The sequence below is a fragment of the Vulpes lagopus genome, chromosome 11 (assembly GCF_018345385.1).
Source record: "Vulpes lagopus strain Blue_001 chromosome 11, ASM1834538v1, whole genome shotgun sequence".
Taxonomy (NCBI): Eukaryota; Metazoa; Chordata; class Mammalia; order Carnivora; family Canidae; genus Vulpes; species Vulpes lagopus.
Window position 1 is genome coordinate 71,138,701 of NC_054834.1, and position 17,020 is coordinate 71,155,720.

Below are 17,020 nucleotides of genomic sequence, written 5' to 3' on the forward strand. Positions count from 1 at the left end.
GCCACCCCGGGGGTTTGGGGGACGTGGCCAAGCACGTGTCAGACCTCAGAGATGCGAGTGTATTGTTGCAACTGACAGGTGGACTCTTGTTTCAGGCCTGCAGGTATGGCCACGTGCAGCACCTGGAGCACCTGCTGTTCTATGGGGCGGACATGGCGGCCCAGAACGCCTCAGGAAACACGGCCCTGCACATCTGTGCCCTCTACAACCAGGTCAGTGGGGGCTCATGCGTGGGCACACTCTCCCCCCATACACCCTGCACGGCCGCATGCTGGGTGCCCTGCAGGGTGGTGTCCGGGTCAGCACAGGTGCCAGAACCCAGCCCCACAGATGGGGATCAACTAACAGTTACTTTCACCATCCTGGGGGCTGGAGGTCCCAGATCAGGGTGCCGGCAGATTCTGTTCCTACCGAGAGCTCTTTCCTGGGTGCAGACGGTCACCATCTATCTGTGTCCTCATTTGCTGGGGAGAGAACAGGAGCACTCTGGTGTCTCTTTGGACAGGAGCTATCTGGTCAGGTCAGGACCTCCCCGAACCTGCCACACCTCCCCAACACCCATTTCCCAAATCCCTCACATTGGGGTTACAGCTTCATGGAGGAATTGCGGGGGACACCTCCAGCCCCTCGCAGGTGCTGTCTTCACCGGCTGCCATGAGAGTTGGTTACCCTGTTATAGCAAAGAGGAAGCCGAGTCGTGGGGAAGAGGAGGGAGTGGTCACAGAGCCAGAGCTGGGCTTGAAGCACAGGTCTGCTCCCCCCCAGAGGCCGTGCCCCCATACTGTCCTCTTTCCAAAAGAGACCTGGGGAGCTGGGGATCCTTAGTTTCCATCCTCCCTGGCTGAAGGTGTAAAGTCTGCCCGTACCTCCCCCCAACTCCCACCCAGGGTGGGTGTCTGCTGGGATATGCAGGGGTGAGGAGCCTGCACCGGGGAAGGTGTGGCTGATAGAGCTCCCGAGATCGTTGTGGAGCCCGCCAGACCTCCCCGGGACCCCCATACAGCAAAGTGAATTACCACCCTTGCGTGTACAACACGCTCCTGATGCGCTTTTTCTGTTTAACTGTGGTAAGAGATACATGATGGAAGCATTGGCGATTTTAACCACTTGTAAATATGTCGTTTGGTGGTATGAAGCACATTCATGTTGCTGTGCAACCATCAGCACTGTCTATCTCTAGGACTTCCCATCTTTTCCATGGAAACTCTGGCCCCTGGCACCCACCCTCTACCTTCTGTCTCGGTGACTCTGACTCCCCTGGGGACTGCGTATGAATGGAATCCTGCAGCATTTGTCCTCTGATGCTGGTGTATTTCACTGAGTGTCGTGTTCTCAGGGTTCATCCGTGTGTCACAGGTGTCAGAATGTCCTTTTTTATGGCTCAGTAATATTTCATTATGTGGATGGACCACATTTGGTTTATCCTCTCATCCCTTGATGAGCTCTCGGGTTGCTTCCACCTCTCGGCTGTTGTGAATGATGCTGCCGTGAACGTGGCTTTCATTCTTATGGGGGCTGTACCTGTAAGTGGATCCCTGATGTGAACAACAACAACAAAAAAAAACACCTATTCTTCTGTAGTTCAAAAACCAAGGGAAGCTGGAGATGAGCTTGTTCAGTGCCCTGAGTGGTGGGACACGACCCCGGCCCTCCAGGCACGTGAATCTTGAATGGCTCAGAGCAGCGCCCTGCACCATGTGAGCACCTTGCTGATCCCACCCAGAGACACCGCAGTGGGCAGAAGACGGTGGGAAGGCGCCCAGGCTCCCAGGAAGCTAAGGGTTGCAGCCACTGCTTCAGGGCCATGCACGGGACCAGGGGTGGGGTGGGGGTGAGGGTCAGTGTCCTTGAGGCTCAAGATCAGGATAACTCCTGAGCGCCAGTATAGAAAATCTCTGCTCCAACTTTCTTTCTTTCCTGTCTCTCTGATTTCGAGGAGCTGTGAGTCTGATGGGTGGTGTGGCCTGGACACTAGAATGAGCAGCTGAGCAGAATGTGGGGGTGCTCCACCAGCTGGAGGAGCAGAGGGGAGATCTTCTGGGGGCCCCCAGGCAGTGTGTACTTTGCTCATCTTCTCTGTCATCAACATCACAGAACAAAGTACCAATGCTACGTTTTTGGGTAAAATCTTCACCTACGTCCTTTCCCTGTCTCCTCCCAGACCAGATCCCTCCAGCCACTTTACTTCCAACTGTGAAACCCTCCTAGATTCTCTGCCCTGGAAAGCCCCTATGCATCCTTCTAGACCCAACTCAGATATCCCACCCTTAGCCGAGCCTTCTCCTAATGAGCCCTCAAGAGCATTCGTTGTATTGTCTGCCCTGCAGCCCTTTGCAAGAGAACCAGAGGGAGCTGCCCCGGCCCAGGCTGTTATTATGCCTTGCCTGTTTTCCCCACTGACACCTCGTCCCCCTCAGACCCACCTTCTCAGAGGCATAAATTGCCACCTTTTTGGGTCTCTCCTGTGTCTGGCACGCAGAGCAGCTCAGCAAGAGGGAGTTGGGGTAGCGTTTCAGCTGGGCTTCAAGGAGCACTTTGCAGAGCTGCCGGCTTCCTCCTTCATGGAAACATATCGGTGGGATTTGCGTGCAGCTGGGGTAGTAGGGGCTACACAGCGTTGGGATGTCGGGATGGCTTTGTGAGCATGGAGATTCCTAGCTGGGCCACGTTAGGAAAACACACATTGTGAGGCTTGGCTTTGGCTGGTAAAACATCTGTGCCGACATGTGCGTCTTAATTGCTGCCTTAGAGGGAAAAAATGTTCCTTAATATTCCCCAGTAGATTTCAAGCATAATTTATCATGAATGAAAAAAGAAAAACAGGAAATTTTTTTTTCTGTCACTTGAAATAATTGTGGACAAGATGGTCTTTGAAAGCGTTGGTGGTATTTTATTAGGTAAGGTTCAAACATTGTGGTGATCTGTGTTCTGACTTGATGGGCCGGGTGACTGGCATTGCTCTACAGGTCCCACGGGTGTCCCTGCCCCTCGGCCGATGGCTTCAGGGAGACTCTCCCCCATGTAGCTTAGGAGTGTTTTTCTCTTAGGTATTTTCTTTTAGGAGGTAACATTTCCTGTAAAGGGCTGCTGAGTAAATATTTTTGGCTTTGTGGGCCACAGGGACTTTGTCTCGGTCCTCTACTCTGCCATTGCAGTGTGAGCTCAGCCACAGACAATGCAGAGGTGACAATGTGGCTGTGTGCCAATCAAACTTTATTTGTAAAACAGGCAGTAAGCTGAGTTGGGCTGTGGGCCATCGTTTGCTAAGCCTGGGTGGGGAAGACGGCGTCTGCACCCTCCCCAGACACCTGTGTGGATGGACTTCCTGCTCCAGGGCTGAACTTCCTCCCAATGCGCCAGGGAGCCTGGGTCGTGAGAGCTGTCTCCTCTCCAGGGTCCTGGGGTCAGCCTGCTGCTGCTCTGGGCTGTGTGGCCCTCCTCTGCAGCATGGGTAGAGATGCTGAGGTGCATTAAACCCCTTGTCTTGTGTTACCTCCCAGAGGCTATTGTGGAGGGTCACAGGCTTGGGGCCCGGTGGCTCCACAGCCCCCGGACATTGAGTCCAGTTGGGAAGTCAGTGAGTGCTCTGGGCTCAAGCCTCAAGAATCCCTCACACCCTTCTGGGATGTTAGCATGGTCTTTAATCTCCTTTAGTCCCTCCGCTAACCATTAGAGTGTCTCACAAATGCAGCAGGAAGTGGTCCAAACTGGATCTCAGTGTGATTCAGAGAGGCACGGCTCCATCTGCGTGTCTGCCAGGAATCTGTAATGTGAGCTGCCAGGAGCAGTGGAGGCTCCTAGCCATCATCCGATGCGCACCACATGCTGAACCTGGCCAGAGCCCTGCCCTCCCGTGTCACCAATGTCTTGAGCTCCTCCTTTCTACATGTGTGTCCTTCACATGGTGGCATCAGGCCAGGCTCAGTACAAAGGGGAATCACTTTGCAACCTTAAGCAGAAAGGGGTGTCAGAGGGCACACATACAGAGCAGTTGGGGAAATAATGTTGAGAAATAGACTGTTCCAGGGGTGAGGCACAGTGTGGTAACATTAGAATACGGTTCAGGGAGAGGAATTAAGAAGCAGCCACAGTGAAGTGGAGTTGCAGTGCAAGGAGACATGGCAGTCTGGGCTCTGCGTGGCCTAGACCATGACCTTGTTGTCTGGGGCAAACTCCTGTCTCTCTTGGGCAATGAATTCTCATAATGTAATGTAGGAATAATTCTACCTAACTGTCAGGGTTGCTAAGAGGCTTAAAATAGAAAACAAACATATGGTATGTCTGCCACATAGTGGATGCTTGGTAAATGGTAGCTGTAATGGTGGTGATGGTGATAGGTGATGATGGTGGTGATGGTGGTGGTGGTGATGATGATGGTGGTGGTGATGATGGTGACGATGGTGGTGATGGTGATGGTGTTGATGGTGGTGACGATAATGGTGATGGTGATGGTGTTGGTGGTGATGGTGATAATGGTGGTAATGGTGATGATGGAAGCAGAGGCAGGAAGCAGAGGCAGTGGTGATGGTGATGATGATGATGGTGGTCATGATGGTGTTGATGGTGGTCGTGATGGTGATGGTGGTGTTGATGGTGGTGATGATAATGGTGATGGTGGTGATGATGGTGGTGATGGTGATGATGGTGATGGTGATGATGATGACAATGGTGATGGTGATGGTTGTGTTGGTGCTGACCGTCCTGCTGCTGCTGCTAATTCTCTTGCCAAGCCTCTCCTTATTAAATCTATAAGCGTCCAGGTTTATGGATTTGATGTGTGTGTTTTATCAATTTTAGGCAGGCCTCATCTGCACACTTCTAATAAAACACACTGATCAGAATATTCTCTTCTCTTATGAAATCAGCTAATTAGGGCTTTGATTGTAAGCAGCAAATTGTGTCTAATCTGCCAAGTCCCTCAGCCTCTTGCTGGCTTTTCTGGAGACCCAGAGGGAGGGTGTTTGTTTTCCTGGCTTGGATAATGAAGTAAGGGAGGGAGTCTTAAATATCGAAGGTGACTGGGCCAGACCAATTTGTGTGGAGCATGAGAGGTAAACCCTGCCTCTGCTTCCAGCAAGAGCCAAGTGAGGAGAGACGGGCCGCATCTCTTTGACCCTTCTGGTGGCAGTGGAGCACCTGTCAGCCTGGTGGCTGCCTCCTCAGGGCCATTGCGGGGGTGGTCACCCTCGGGGACCCCAGGGGTGGGGTGCATGTTGCTGCAGGACGGCGTCCACATCATCTTTCCCTTTATATCCCCCAGTGAGCCCTCAGTGGCTGCTGTTGGTTGACATCCTCTCATCCGGGACAGGAGATGGAGGCTCGGCCCGCAGCAGCTCGGCCAGTAAGCGGCAAAGCTGGGCTTCCAAACCCCGTGTATTTCTTCGCCCTGAAGTTATGGGGATGCATTCCTGTGACCCTTGCCTGGGTTGGGGACGGGGCTCCCAAGGGCACAGGCACGGTCCACATGCCTTGTGGAAACTGCGTAGGTGGCTCCTCCCCACTGTGTAAATAGCCCCTTCCCTCCGCGGCTTCCTGCGGTCCAGGCTGCCCTCCTGCTCCGCAGCCCCTAACATCCCAGGCACCCTCAGCTCCCTGCGGCCCCTCCCACCCTCACCCAGGCCGCTGGCATCCTCCCCCAGACGGCCACCCCTGCCCCCGACTGGCCGTCCCTCCGGGCTTGCGTCTCTCTGATTCACTTTCTGCAGACACCAGGGTGACGTGGCCCCACACAGACGAGCTGGTGTCCCGGGAACGGGAGTGCCCCCTGACACCACCCCGAAGGCCCCTGCTCCTGGGCACTCATCTCCTGCCGCCTCACTCCAGCTGCCTGCAGCCCAGAGTAGGGCCTTTGCACTTGCTGCTCCCTCTGCTGGGAACACTTCCCTGATTGTTACCTGGCTCTTCCCTTGTCTCGGCTAGCTTAGGGACCCACTTCTGCGAGGGGGGGCCTCCCTGACCACCTGCCCTCACTGTCTCCGTCACATTGTGTGTCTCCGTCACACACTCCGTTTGCTTGGTGCAGTGTCTGCTGGGGGCCAGAGCCGTACCTGGCCTGGCTGGCAGTGTCTACTGGTTGCGTGCATGAGTGAATGTGCTTTCTGGGTCTGTTTCTTCTTCATGTTGTTTTCACAAAATGAACATGGTGGCGTCTGGGCTCCTGCAGGAGGTGGTGGCCCAGAGGGGTGGCCCGCCTGGCTGGGGACAGGCAAGCCTGGAGATCCTCGCGGAGGGGAGGAGGCTGGGGTGGTTTTGTTCAGTGTCTGGAAAGCCTTGCCAAGAAGATAATTGGCAGTGGAAACAATATTCTTCCCAATCCTTTGGCTCTCAAAGAAAAAAAAATGTAGACTGCTTCTCCGTCTACACACGATTGACTTGTGTAAAGGGATGGAGATGCACCTCGGCGGATCCCATAAGACGTTCCTCAGAGGGTACCTCAGCCGCTGAGCGGGGGGGGGGAGGGAGATAGCCAGCGCCCCCACAGCCACTCCACTGGGTCACAGCTTGCTCTTTTGCTCCCTTTCTGAAGCCGCGGCTTTTCATTTAAGCTTTCTGGGCCTCTGCTGCCTCATCTGTGAAACGAGCCTCCTGTCGGCCCCTCGCAAGGATGCTGGATGACAGAGTGCACAGGCATGCACTCAAGCCACACGTGTGCACACAGTACACATGCCTGCATACATGTGCGCCCACACACGCCTGCATAGACATGCATGCACACACATCCAGCAGAAACATGCACCCATACACTCCTGCATACATGCCTGTGTAGATGTGTTTACACACATGCGCGCCCAGACGTGCATGCACACACATGCCAGCACAAACATCTGCACCCACACACACCTGCACACAAGCCCATGTAGATGTGTACATGCACATAGGCCGACACACATGTGCATGCACACAATGCCCACCCTCTGTGCATACTCAAAGCCTGCCCACCTGTGCACCCATGCACACCTCCCACACGTCCACGTAGGGTTGTGCACACACGTCCCAACACACACTTCTGCACACACATGTACATACATATGCCCACAGGCATGTGTGTGTGTGCACGTGTGTGCACGCACACACACTGTAATTCTTACAAAGCCAAGCAAACCATTTGCCCTTTAATTTTGAGGTATCTCTGGGATGTGAGCTCACACGGAAGTCTGGTAAATATGAGAGTGATGGGCTGTGTGTCAGGTTGATTAATACTGACTCACAGTCTTCCTTGGTTGGAGGGGTCCCTGGCTGGGCCCCATGTGGGAGGGCGTGAAAGGCAGTGCCTGGTGAGGATTTATTCTCAGTGTTTATGATGGGACTTCTCAGCGAGCATCCTTGTTGGGCACCCTGGGGCATTTGTGAGGGATTGCAGACTCGGGGGTCCTGCCGGGCTCTGGAGGCCTGGTCACTCCGGCTCGGAACTGTCAGCCACTGGGCCTGCTCACTCGCCCCCTTGAGCTGGGCCAGGGCACACAGGGGCCCTGTGCAGACATGGTTCAGATGAGACCCCTGGGTCACCTGATCCCCCACCCCCCAATGTGGTAGCCTCCTGTTCTCCTGTCCCAGCTCCTTTCTCAGCTTTAGTCTCTTCAAATACCCTCTCCTCTCTCTCAGCACAGACATTTTGCTCACTCTGGCATGATGGTGCTCTTGTAGAGGTGATTTAACTGATTTCCTTTGGGTTGTAAGCAGGAGGACCCAACTAGGGGAACTCGGGGAGAGGTGGGTGCCGGGTAGTGCTGGCATCCCTGGCAGGAGCAGCCCGGGAGCCGGGGATAAAACTTCATGTACAAAGCCAGCTGGCCAGGATTTGGCCTCCAGCATGCAGTTTGAGGTTCTGGAATGAAATGGCAGGAGCCCGGCAGGGCTATGACCTGTGTCTGTCCTGGGCTTGTGACCTCAGGCAGGGTGTCCCGAGCTTGTCACCACCTGAGCTAATGCCGGGTCTCTTTTTTTTTTTTTTAACCCTGGATGAAATCTCATCCCACCTATGAAAGATTTTGTTTCCTGAACACAGATCCATCTTTACCAGTTTTCTTAAGCTTTTTCAGTTCTTCAAAGCATTACACGAGCACCTGCCGGGGGATAAAATGCAAATAGTGTGGCAGAGTGTGCACGCTGCACACAGGCGCTCAACACAGAGCCGCTGATGTCAGCCCCAAGGTGCCCCCAGGACCCCAGCAGCCTGGGGCCAAGAAGCCGGGAAGCCCTTCCCTGCAGACCTCAGGTGCGCCCTCCCTGTTAAAGGAGTGGCCTGCGTACTCCACTGCTCCCTCGGCCTGCAGCATGGAACAGGGTCCCTATGCCCTCGTGTCTGCTCCGTTCACAGGTGGCCTCCTCCTGGCGTCCACAGTGGAGGCTCCGGGGCCCATGGCTAGGTCATGGAGTGGGCAGAGCCCCAGCTGGTTCCCGAGAGCTCAGGATGCTCCTCCAGACCCAGCCATGCTCTTGGCTTGGTGTCAGAGCCCTGGAACGAGATCCTTCCCCCTGCGGGGCCCTGTCTCTCTGTGTCTCTGTGTCTGTCTCTCTCTGTCTCTGTGTCTATATCTGTCTCTCTGCCTCGGTCTCTGTCTTCTTCTCTCTGTTTCTGTTTCTGTGCCTCTCCATCTCTGTCTCTCAGTCTCTGTGTCTCTGTCTCTCCGCCTCTATTTCTCTTTTTCTATCTCTGTCCCTCTGTCTCTCTCTAACTCTGTTTCTCTGTCTCTTTCTCTGCCTCTGTTTCTCTATCTCTGTCTCTGTGTCTGTGTCTTCCATCTCTGTCTCTCTCTACATGTCTCTGTGTGTCTATCTCTATGACTCTTTCTCCATCTCAGTCTCTCTGTCTCTGTCCCTTGTTCTCATGTCCCACTGTTCTAATTCAGGACCTTGACGGAGGCAGAGTTCATACACCATACATTCCCTAGGATGTGGGATTTCCATTTGAAATAGAGGATTCTGTGGATTTTCACCCACCCCTGGTCCTGCAGGCATCAGCACTCAGTACTAGGACCCTCAGTCACCCCACACAGAGCCCCGTGGAGCTCCTCCAGCCCTAGGCAGAGGGCCCCATTCTGCCTGTGGGTGCCAGCTTCATCTCTACTCTCCTGTTCTCGAGGACCCGTGACCCCACAGGTTGTGCCCAGCCTTCTCTGGGTCACGGTCCCCTTCCAGTCTGGGGCAGGGGCACTGCGAGTGGTCAGGTATAGCTGCATCTGGGGTGGTCACACCTGCTGGGTCTGCTCCGGGATCCGCGGGGAGAGCTGGAGATGCCGACATACACTGCACCTGTAGCCACCACCCTCCATGCCACCGGTGGGCCCCCTGCTGCAGGGTGCACGGACACTGGTGTGCAAATAGCAGGTGCTCACTACATGGACAGAGGCAGTCTGAATTTCACTGTAAAAATACAGAAAAAATGAATACTGTCTTTAAAAAACATAAAAAACCCCATGGGGATCCCTGGGTGGCACAGCGGTTTGGCGCCTGCCTTTGGCCCAGGGCACGATCCTGGAGACCCGGGATCGAATCCCATATCAGGCTCCCGGTGCATGGAGCCTGCTTCTCCCTCCGCCTGTGTCTCTGCCTCTCTCTCTCTCTGTGACTATCATAAATAAAAAAAAAATTAAAAAAAAACATAAAAAACCCCAGAAGTATAAGAAATAATGACCAATGCTCTCCTCACATTGAGTCCCTAACGCTTTCCCCTTTGCAGGAAAGCATATTCGGGTCACTGGTACGCTCACTCCCAGACATGCTCTTTTCTTTTCTACAATGTAGAGGCTTTTAAAACATAAATGAAATTAAGCTTTATTATAGTTCTGGGACTTGCATTTTCTACTTGGAAGTTCTTGGGTGTATTTCTCCATAGGTTCTGTGGGTCTACCTTGTTTTTTCCTACAGCTTTCTAGGCAAAGAATATTCTAGAATACATTCTCACTGTCCCTCATTTTATTTATTTTTTAAAGACATTTATTTATTTATTTATTTATTTATTTATTTATTTGAGAGAGAGAGAGAGAGAGAGAGAGAGAAGCAGACTCCCCACTGAGCGGGAAGCCCAACGCAGGTCTTGATCCCAGGACCCTGGGATCATGACCTGAGCCGAAGGCAGATGCTTTACTGACTAAACCGTCCAGGCGCCTCCGTCTCTTATTTTAGAACATTTAAGGAGTCTTCACGTTTTCTCTTTCTTTTTAGGTTTGCGTTACGGTATTTTCCCTATTATGTATGTTATGCACACATCTGAGACGCCTTGCAGAACGCATTCTTAAAAAGTACAGTTGTCTGGCCCCTAGGTGCACATACTAAATATTTATAATGATTCTGACAAGTCATCCAAGGTGTTTGCAGAAGTTAAGCCTCACCTGATAGGGGGCAGGCTGTTCCTCGTCACTCTCGCTACCCTGATGCCCAGAGTGGCACCCTGGGAACCTCACATGTGCACATCCCCAATTTCCCGTGAGCTTAGCCTCTGAGCAGGTCCTTTGGAGCACGTGTGTGCCACCGAGCCACAAACAGGCTTCTCTTTGTCCACCTGCAGGACAGCTGTGCCAGGGTGCTGCTTTTCCGAGGCGGAAATAAGGAGCAGAAGAACTACCACAGCCAGACTCCATTCCAGGTAAGAAGAGCCCTCAGAGTGCACGCTTGCGGGAGGCCACGTGGGTTTCCGCACAGACCCATGTGTTCCACACGAGGTGGGGGACGTTGCACACTCGTGGCCCCATCCATCCCTTCGTGCTGGGGCTGTGGTCATTTTCTTTTGCTGTTTGCTGACCTTCTTTCTGGGGCCCGAACAACACGAACCCTGCCGTGATTCATCCTTACAGGGTGTTGCAGGAGGCAGCTCCAGAAAGTCCTTTCCGTCTCTGTCTTGGGGAGGCGGCCTGTCATCATCTGGCATCCCTCTGGGGCTTGCTGTCCCCGAGTGGAGGGCAGTAACCTGGCCTGGCGTCGGCTGTGGTGCTCCACGTGGAGGGCAAAGCTGCTGGCCTAATTATGTTTAAACTGTGGTAGAGTATGTATCACACAATGTGGACCGTTTTGACCACTTCCAAGGGTGCATTTCAGTGGCCATAGAACATTCCCGGTGTTGGGCAAGCATCAGTACTGTGTGCATTTCATCACCCCCAAACAAAACCCCGTGCCCCCACACTCATCCGCAGTCCCTCCCTACTATCTCTCCCCACTCCCAGGCCCCCTGGAACCACTAATCTATTTTATGTCCGTGGCTTTGCTTGTTCCAGACATTTCATAGAAGAGGAACCACACAATAGTGACCTTCTCTTGTCTGGCTTCTCTCAGCAGACTGGTGTCAAGGGTCAACAGGGGTGGCACATGCCGGTCGAGGCTCCATGTGAATCCTGTTGTGTGGAGATGGGGCTCATTTGATTTCAATGCAGCTGACCATGTCGTTTCGGGTGGAAACAAATTCTTTTTTTGGCTAATGCTTTAAGTTGTGGCAATGCTTTTTGACCCTAAACACTGTCAGGTATCTCCAGTTGATTGAAAATCTAAGCGACTGTCATTTATATTTGGAAGTAATTTTTACATCTTACTGAGCCAAGAGAGGCCTTTAATTTAGAACTGCTGCGCACGGATGGTTTTACTAATATTCCTCTTAGGCATTACTAATAAGTACAGGTTTGATGTCTTGAAAATGAGCCAGTTTAATCTAAACACTGAGCTGTATGTCTAATAACCACCATTAAAAGTTCACTTATTTCGTTCATAGTGGTGGGCCTGGATTGTGGTTTCACATCTCGTGGCTTTCAGGCGTTTAGAGCAAAATGGACATGGATGTGACTTTCTGGTTTGCTAATGGGTCTGTAAAGACTGTAGTTAATATCTGGGGAGACGTCCTCTTGCCAGTGATGATTAGGGGGAGCTCTGGCACCTTCCATTCCTTGGTGGCCACTTCTGCCCCTTTGGGCTCTGCTGTGGCTCGGTGTTGGTCTTGGTTTAAAGATTTTTTTTTGTCATTAAATAATACATTTCTTTGTTCCTTTTATTTTTTTTTAAGTCAAAGCATTGTTTAAATTGCTTGAAAATGACAGCAGATGCCCTTCGATTCACGGTAAGCCTCTGGATATAAAAGAACAATGTCTGACTCTTCGGGGCAGCACCTTGTAACTGGTGTCCCAGGGAAGTAGCCGTGCACAGCATCCAGGACAGAAGGCATGGAGGTGGCCTCTCTGCCTGTCCCCACTGCTAACCCATCCCCACAGGCAGCACTCCCCTGGCATGGGGCGCTCCTTCTACGGGAGTCCTGGCAGGATGCTTCATACACACTCCTGGCAGAGGTGCCGTACCAGCTCAAATGCAAGGCCATCTGTCTCTATTTTGATGATCAATCAAGTGCCCACATGGTTCTGGAAGACAGCTATGCAGAATGCAGTTGAATGACAGGACTGTGCACCCTGTGAATGTTGCTCATGTAACCGGCGGAATCAGAGGCTAGGGTGCCTGCCCCGCATGCCCTGATGGGCTCCACTGCTTTTCAGAGCTGGTTTCCCTCCCTCGTGTCTCCCGCCTCCTCATGCTGTGGTGAAATGGAGATGTGAGTCAGCCGGCGGATCCCCGCCTGCAAAGTGCCCGGCTCTCTTTCTCATTCACAGCGCCCGCCTCCCAGTTATGGAAGAGGAGTCCCTTTCTGTTGAGTGGGGCGGGTGGGGGGGTGGTGGCTTGCTGTGTTGTTTAAGAGGATCAGATGTGCTCCATGCAAAACGCTCATGATCCTCTGCTGCTGTTCTAAGAAATCTTGGACCGTTTCATGAGTTCATCTGGCCAAACATTTGCTTAATGATTTCATCCAAATGCTGAACCAGCAGCAACAGCAACACTTGAAGGCTTGAGAGAAAATGCAGATACACAGCCCTCACCCATCCTAACCCACTGTCAGGAGCTCAAGGGCAGGGCTTGGCGCTCTGGGTTCTGAGAAGCCCTCTTCAGATCCTGGTGCCTGCGTGGGTTTGAGAATCCCAAGAGAGATGATTCTTTAAGGAGAGGAAGGAAGAGGAGGAGGAGAAGCACTTACATGTGACAGTGATGCTGATGGTGGGGATTGCCTCGGTCAGCTCGCACAGCCACAGCAGAACACCATGGGCTGAGCCATGTAAACAACAGACATTGATTTCTCAAAGCTTTGGAGGCTAGAAGTCTAAGGTCAGGGTACCAACAGATGTAGTTTCTGGTGAGGCCTCTCTTCCTGGCTGAAGATGGCAAACTACTCACTGGCCTTTCCTCTGTGCATACATGGAGAGAGGGGGCGGTTTCTGCTGTCTCATCCTCTCCTTGTAGAAACAACAGTTCCATCTGTTGGGGCCCCACTCTTATAACCACATTTAACCTTAATTATTCCCTAAAAGCCCTATCTCCAAATACCAACATATAAGCGGTTAATATTTCACCATTTGAATTTTGGGGGAACAAAATTCAACCTATAAAGTGATGATGGTGATAGTGATGAAGATGATGATGGTGATGATGATAATGGTGATGATGGTGATAATAATAGTGATGGTGATGATGGCAGTGGTGATGGTGATGGTGGTGATGATCATAATACTGATGATGGTGGCGATGATGAATCTTCTCTGTTGCACAGAATTTTTAAGCCCACAAACGCTCTTCTGAATGTTCTCATTTGATGTTCAAAAACCCTACGAGGTCAGCATTTTTATTTCTAATTTATAGTCAAAGTGGAATTATGGAGAAATCGTTGTATGGGAATGCAAAATGAGTTAGTGGCCAAGTCTGTGATCTTCAGCCTCCTGACTTCCAGCCCCTCTGAGCTCTGGAGTGAAGGAGACACTTCCCTTTGGCATGTAGCGTATCTTGCATCCTGGCATAGAGTGAACAACACCAGGTATCCTTTGCGCTTTGGATTGCTCAGCCCCAGGGAACAAAGAAAAAAATCAAATGGATCTTGATTCTTTTTTTTTCTTAAGGATTTTATTTATTCATGAGAGATAGAGAGAGGCAGAGACATAGGCAGAGGGAGAGACCCTGCTTCTCCCTGAGGGGAGCCCGATGTGGGACTCGATCCTGGAACCCTGGGATCACACCCTGAGCCAAAGGCAGATGCTCAACCACTGAGCCACCAGGTGCCCCGTGTATCTTGATTCTGAAAACAAAATGGAAAGAAATCTGAAGACATGGAAGGTCGATGTGAAGGAGTGCAGGCAGCCAGGGAGAGTAGAACAGCTGTGTGGCTACTTTGCTGTTGACCTTGGCTGGGCGCTCGCACCCAGCTATCTAATCAAACCCTAGTGTGGGTGTTGCTGGGACGGTGTTGTGCAGATGTGTTAACATCTACAGCCAGTTGATAGAGTAAAGGAGATTGATCCTCTGTAATGTGAGTGGGCCACATCTAATCAGTGGGAAGCCTTTAAAGAAAAAAAAAAAAAAAGAAACGGTTTCTCAGAGAAGACAAAATTCTACCTCAAGTCTGTAACATAGAAAACCTGCCTGAGTTTCCACTTTGCTGGCCTGTCCTACAAATTGTGACTGGCCAGTCCTCATAATCGCACAAGCTAGTCCCTTAAAATAATCTCTTAATTGTGTGCATACATACAAATGCATATGCACACACATCTCCTTTTGGTCTGTTCCCTGCAGACCTCAGGCTGACACAGGGAAGAACTGATGGCAGCTCCCTCCTGAAAGGGGCTCCCGTGGGGCTCTGCGGGCAGGGCTTCCCCAACCCGGCATGGGTATTTGGGGAGGTGGCCTTTCTCCCTACGTGTGTCATGGGTGCCTTGTCCCTAGGCTACATCCAGCCAAATGTAGAGAGAATGGAGGGGATAAGGAGAGGAGGGTCTGGAGGGTGAGGCCTTCTGAAGGTCTGGTATCCCGCTAAGGCAGGGTGGGTGGCAGAGACAGAAGCGGGGGTCAGGAGTCCCCTGGTGAGGCTGGGGCGTGGTGGTGGGTGGGCTCCTTTTCAGGGGGTGCAGCTCTTTGCCCTGCTCACCTTAGAGCCTCCCTTCTGGGGCTCCTCCCATGGCCTCTGGACCCCACTCCCCCTCCCTAGTCACCATGCTGGACATTCCAGCAGGATGAAGGCCAAAGCAGAAAAGGAGGAATGAGTTTTAAACTGCTGGGTTGTGGCCACCCTGCAGGTGGATGCCCGTAAGTCCCGTCTTGTGACGGCTCTTTGTGTCTTCAAGCTCTTTGCTCCATGAGTCACCCAACGGCTCCCAGCCTGTGTCCTTGCACATCCCCTGGGGGAGCACTCAGCTCAGGAAAGTGACCTTGTATCTCCGCTGTTGCCCTTCAGACCCCGCTCCCGTGGACTTTGTATGGAGCTCCTGCCGAGCTCGCTCACTCAGCAGTGTAGACAGAAGGGTGGACACCTCCTTTCAGTTGTGCACAATTCACGATGGTGTGGTGAGCACTTTTCAGAAGACCATGTGCTCTCGGTGCTGATCGTGCAGCCAGTGAGGCAGCCACTCTGGGCTGGTCTAGTTTTGCACATTTTCCGGGAAACTGAGTAAATGCACTCGGTGGGCACCTCTGTTCCTTATTCCCTCCAAACCCAAACTATGTGCTGGAGCCTCGGGTCATTGAAATCCACGTGGGTTTTAGAGTAAGGTCAGTTTTGTTGCTCTGTGACCTCACACCATGTGCTAGCATCGTGAGCATGGTCCCAGTGTCTCTCCCATTGTGCTTTTATTTTGTTTTATTTATTATTTATTTTTCCTGTTGTGCTGTCTTTTATGCTCCAAGTGGTAGGAGTGGACAGTGGGAAATTGCAAAGTTAGCAGAGGATGGCATCAAACACACAATCACACGGACACACATCGGAGGGGCCATGTGACCATGGAGGCAGCACTGAGGGCCCCCGGCCACAGCCCGGATACACCTGGGGTCCCCAGCACTGGAGGAACAGGGAGGACCCTCCCCCAGGCCTCTGGAGCCAGCGTGGCCCTGCCCACACCTGGATTTTAGACGTCTAGCCTCCAGATGGGGAGAGACTCAGCTCCAGTTGATGTGGGCCACTCACCTCAGGACCATCGTGCAGCCCCTTTCTACACCTTTGAAATGGGGATAATTATAGCAGTTACGGGGCACAGGATGGTGGGGGAGCAGGGCTCCATGAGGCAGGTCTGATGGTGCTGTGGGTGCAGCCTGCTGTCACCAGAGGCCCCCTGTGCAGGATCAAGGTCAGGCTGGCCTTGGGAGCCTGGGGAGCAAGTCTTGGGGTTCTGAGGGTTCCTGGGAGACCTGCCCAGGGGATGCCTCTGGAGGCCTCCAGGGAGACAGGGGGCCCCACCTAGGGATACTCGAGGCTCCCCTCTCATTCCTCACCCCCACCATGCGTATTCTGGGAGAAGCAGCAGGGAGACCCTCACAGGGGACAGAGGGTTTGTTGCTTTCATCTCAGCCCTGGCCACAGGAAGCAATGAACAACTTTTATTTCTGTCCAGTCAGCTCATATTTTTATTTCTCCACCCATTCTCACTTACCCCATGGATGGGTTAAAGCTACTGTTTTCCTATTCACCATGTGCCATCCAGAGGGTGGATCTGACCCCAGAGCGTTTGACTGTGGCCTGCCCAGAGCTTTTAAAAAATTAAATGCTTTGCTAACATTTAAATATCCTGGAATTTCATTAAAAAATTCAGACTCCCAGCTTCCCTTAAAAATTAGGAAAGGCAGCCTTTGTGTGAGTTGGCATCTGACCAGGGCTGCGGGACCCTGCCCCTTGGGGAAGGTGGGTGTTTCCCAGCGGCTGCGGTCCCCACACCCCACTCTGCTCACCCCGGCCCACCTTGTGAACTCTATCTATGGCCTGGCTGCCCCCTGCCCCCAATGCCCCACAGCCTGTCACCCCTGCATTGGAGGAGCAGTTGGCCAAGCCGTTCATTCACACACACTTTCTCTTAAGTCTGATCTGGGATTCAGACTCTGTTCCACAGAAACAAGGATATGGAAGTTGTATTTCCAGATTAGGGCCCAGAGACCTGGGTAAATGGAAACGTTTGGGCTGAAACAGTGTGCGTGTCTGTGATGAGAATAACTGAGTTTCAAGTTCATTATTTCAAGCAGCACACAC

At 52.4% G+C, this 17,020-nt stretch overlaps 1 protein-coding gene across 6 annotated transcripts in view; it reads left to right on the plus strand.

Moving 5' to 3' along the window:
* Positions 1-17,020, plus strand: part of SHANK2 (SH3 and multiple ankyrin repeat domains 2) — a 509,567-nt gene that overhangs the window by 125,777 nt on the left and 366,770 nt on the right. For all 6 annotated transcript variants that reach the window (XM_041774022.1, XM_041774021.1, XM_041774024.1 and 3 more), the window contains 2 exons: positions 96-212; positions 10,508-10,585. In XM_041774022.1, the coding sequence (XP_041629956.1) occupies positions 96-212; positions 10,508-10,585 (195 nt within the window). The remainder of the gene's footprint in view (positions 1-95; positions 213-10,507; positions 10,586-17,020) is intronic.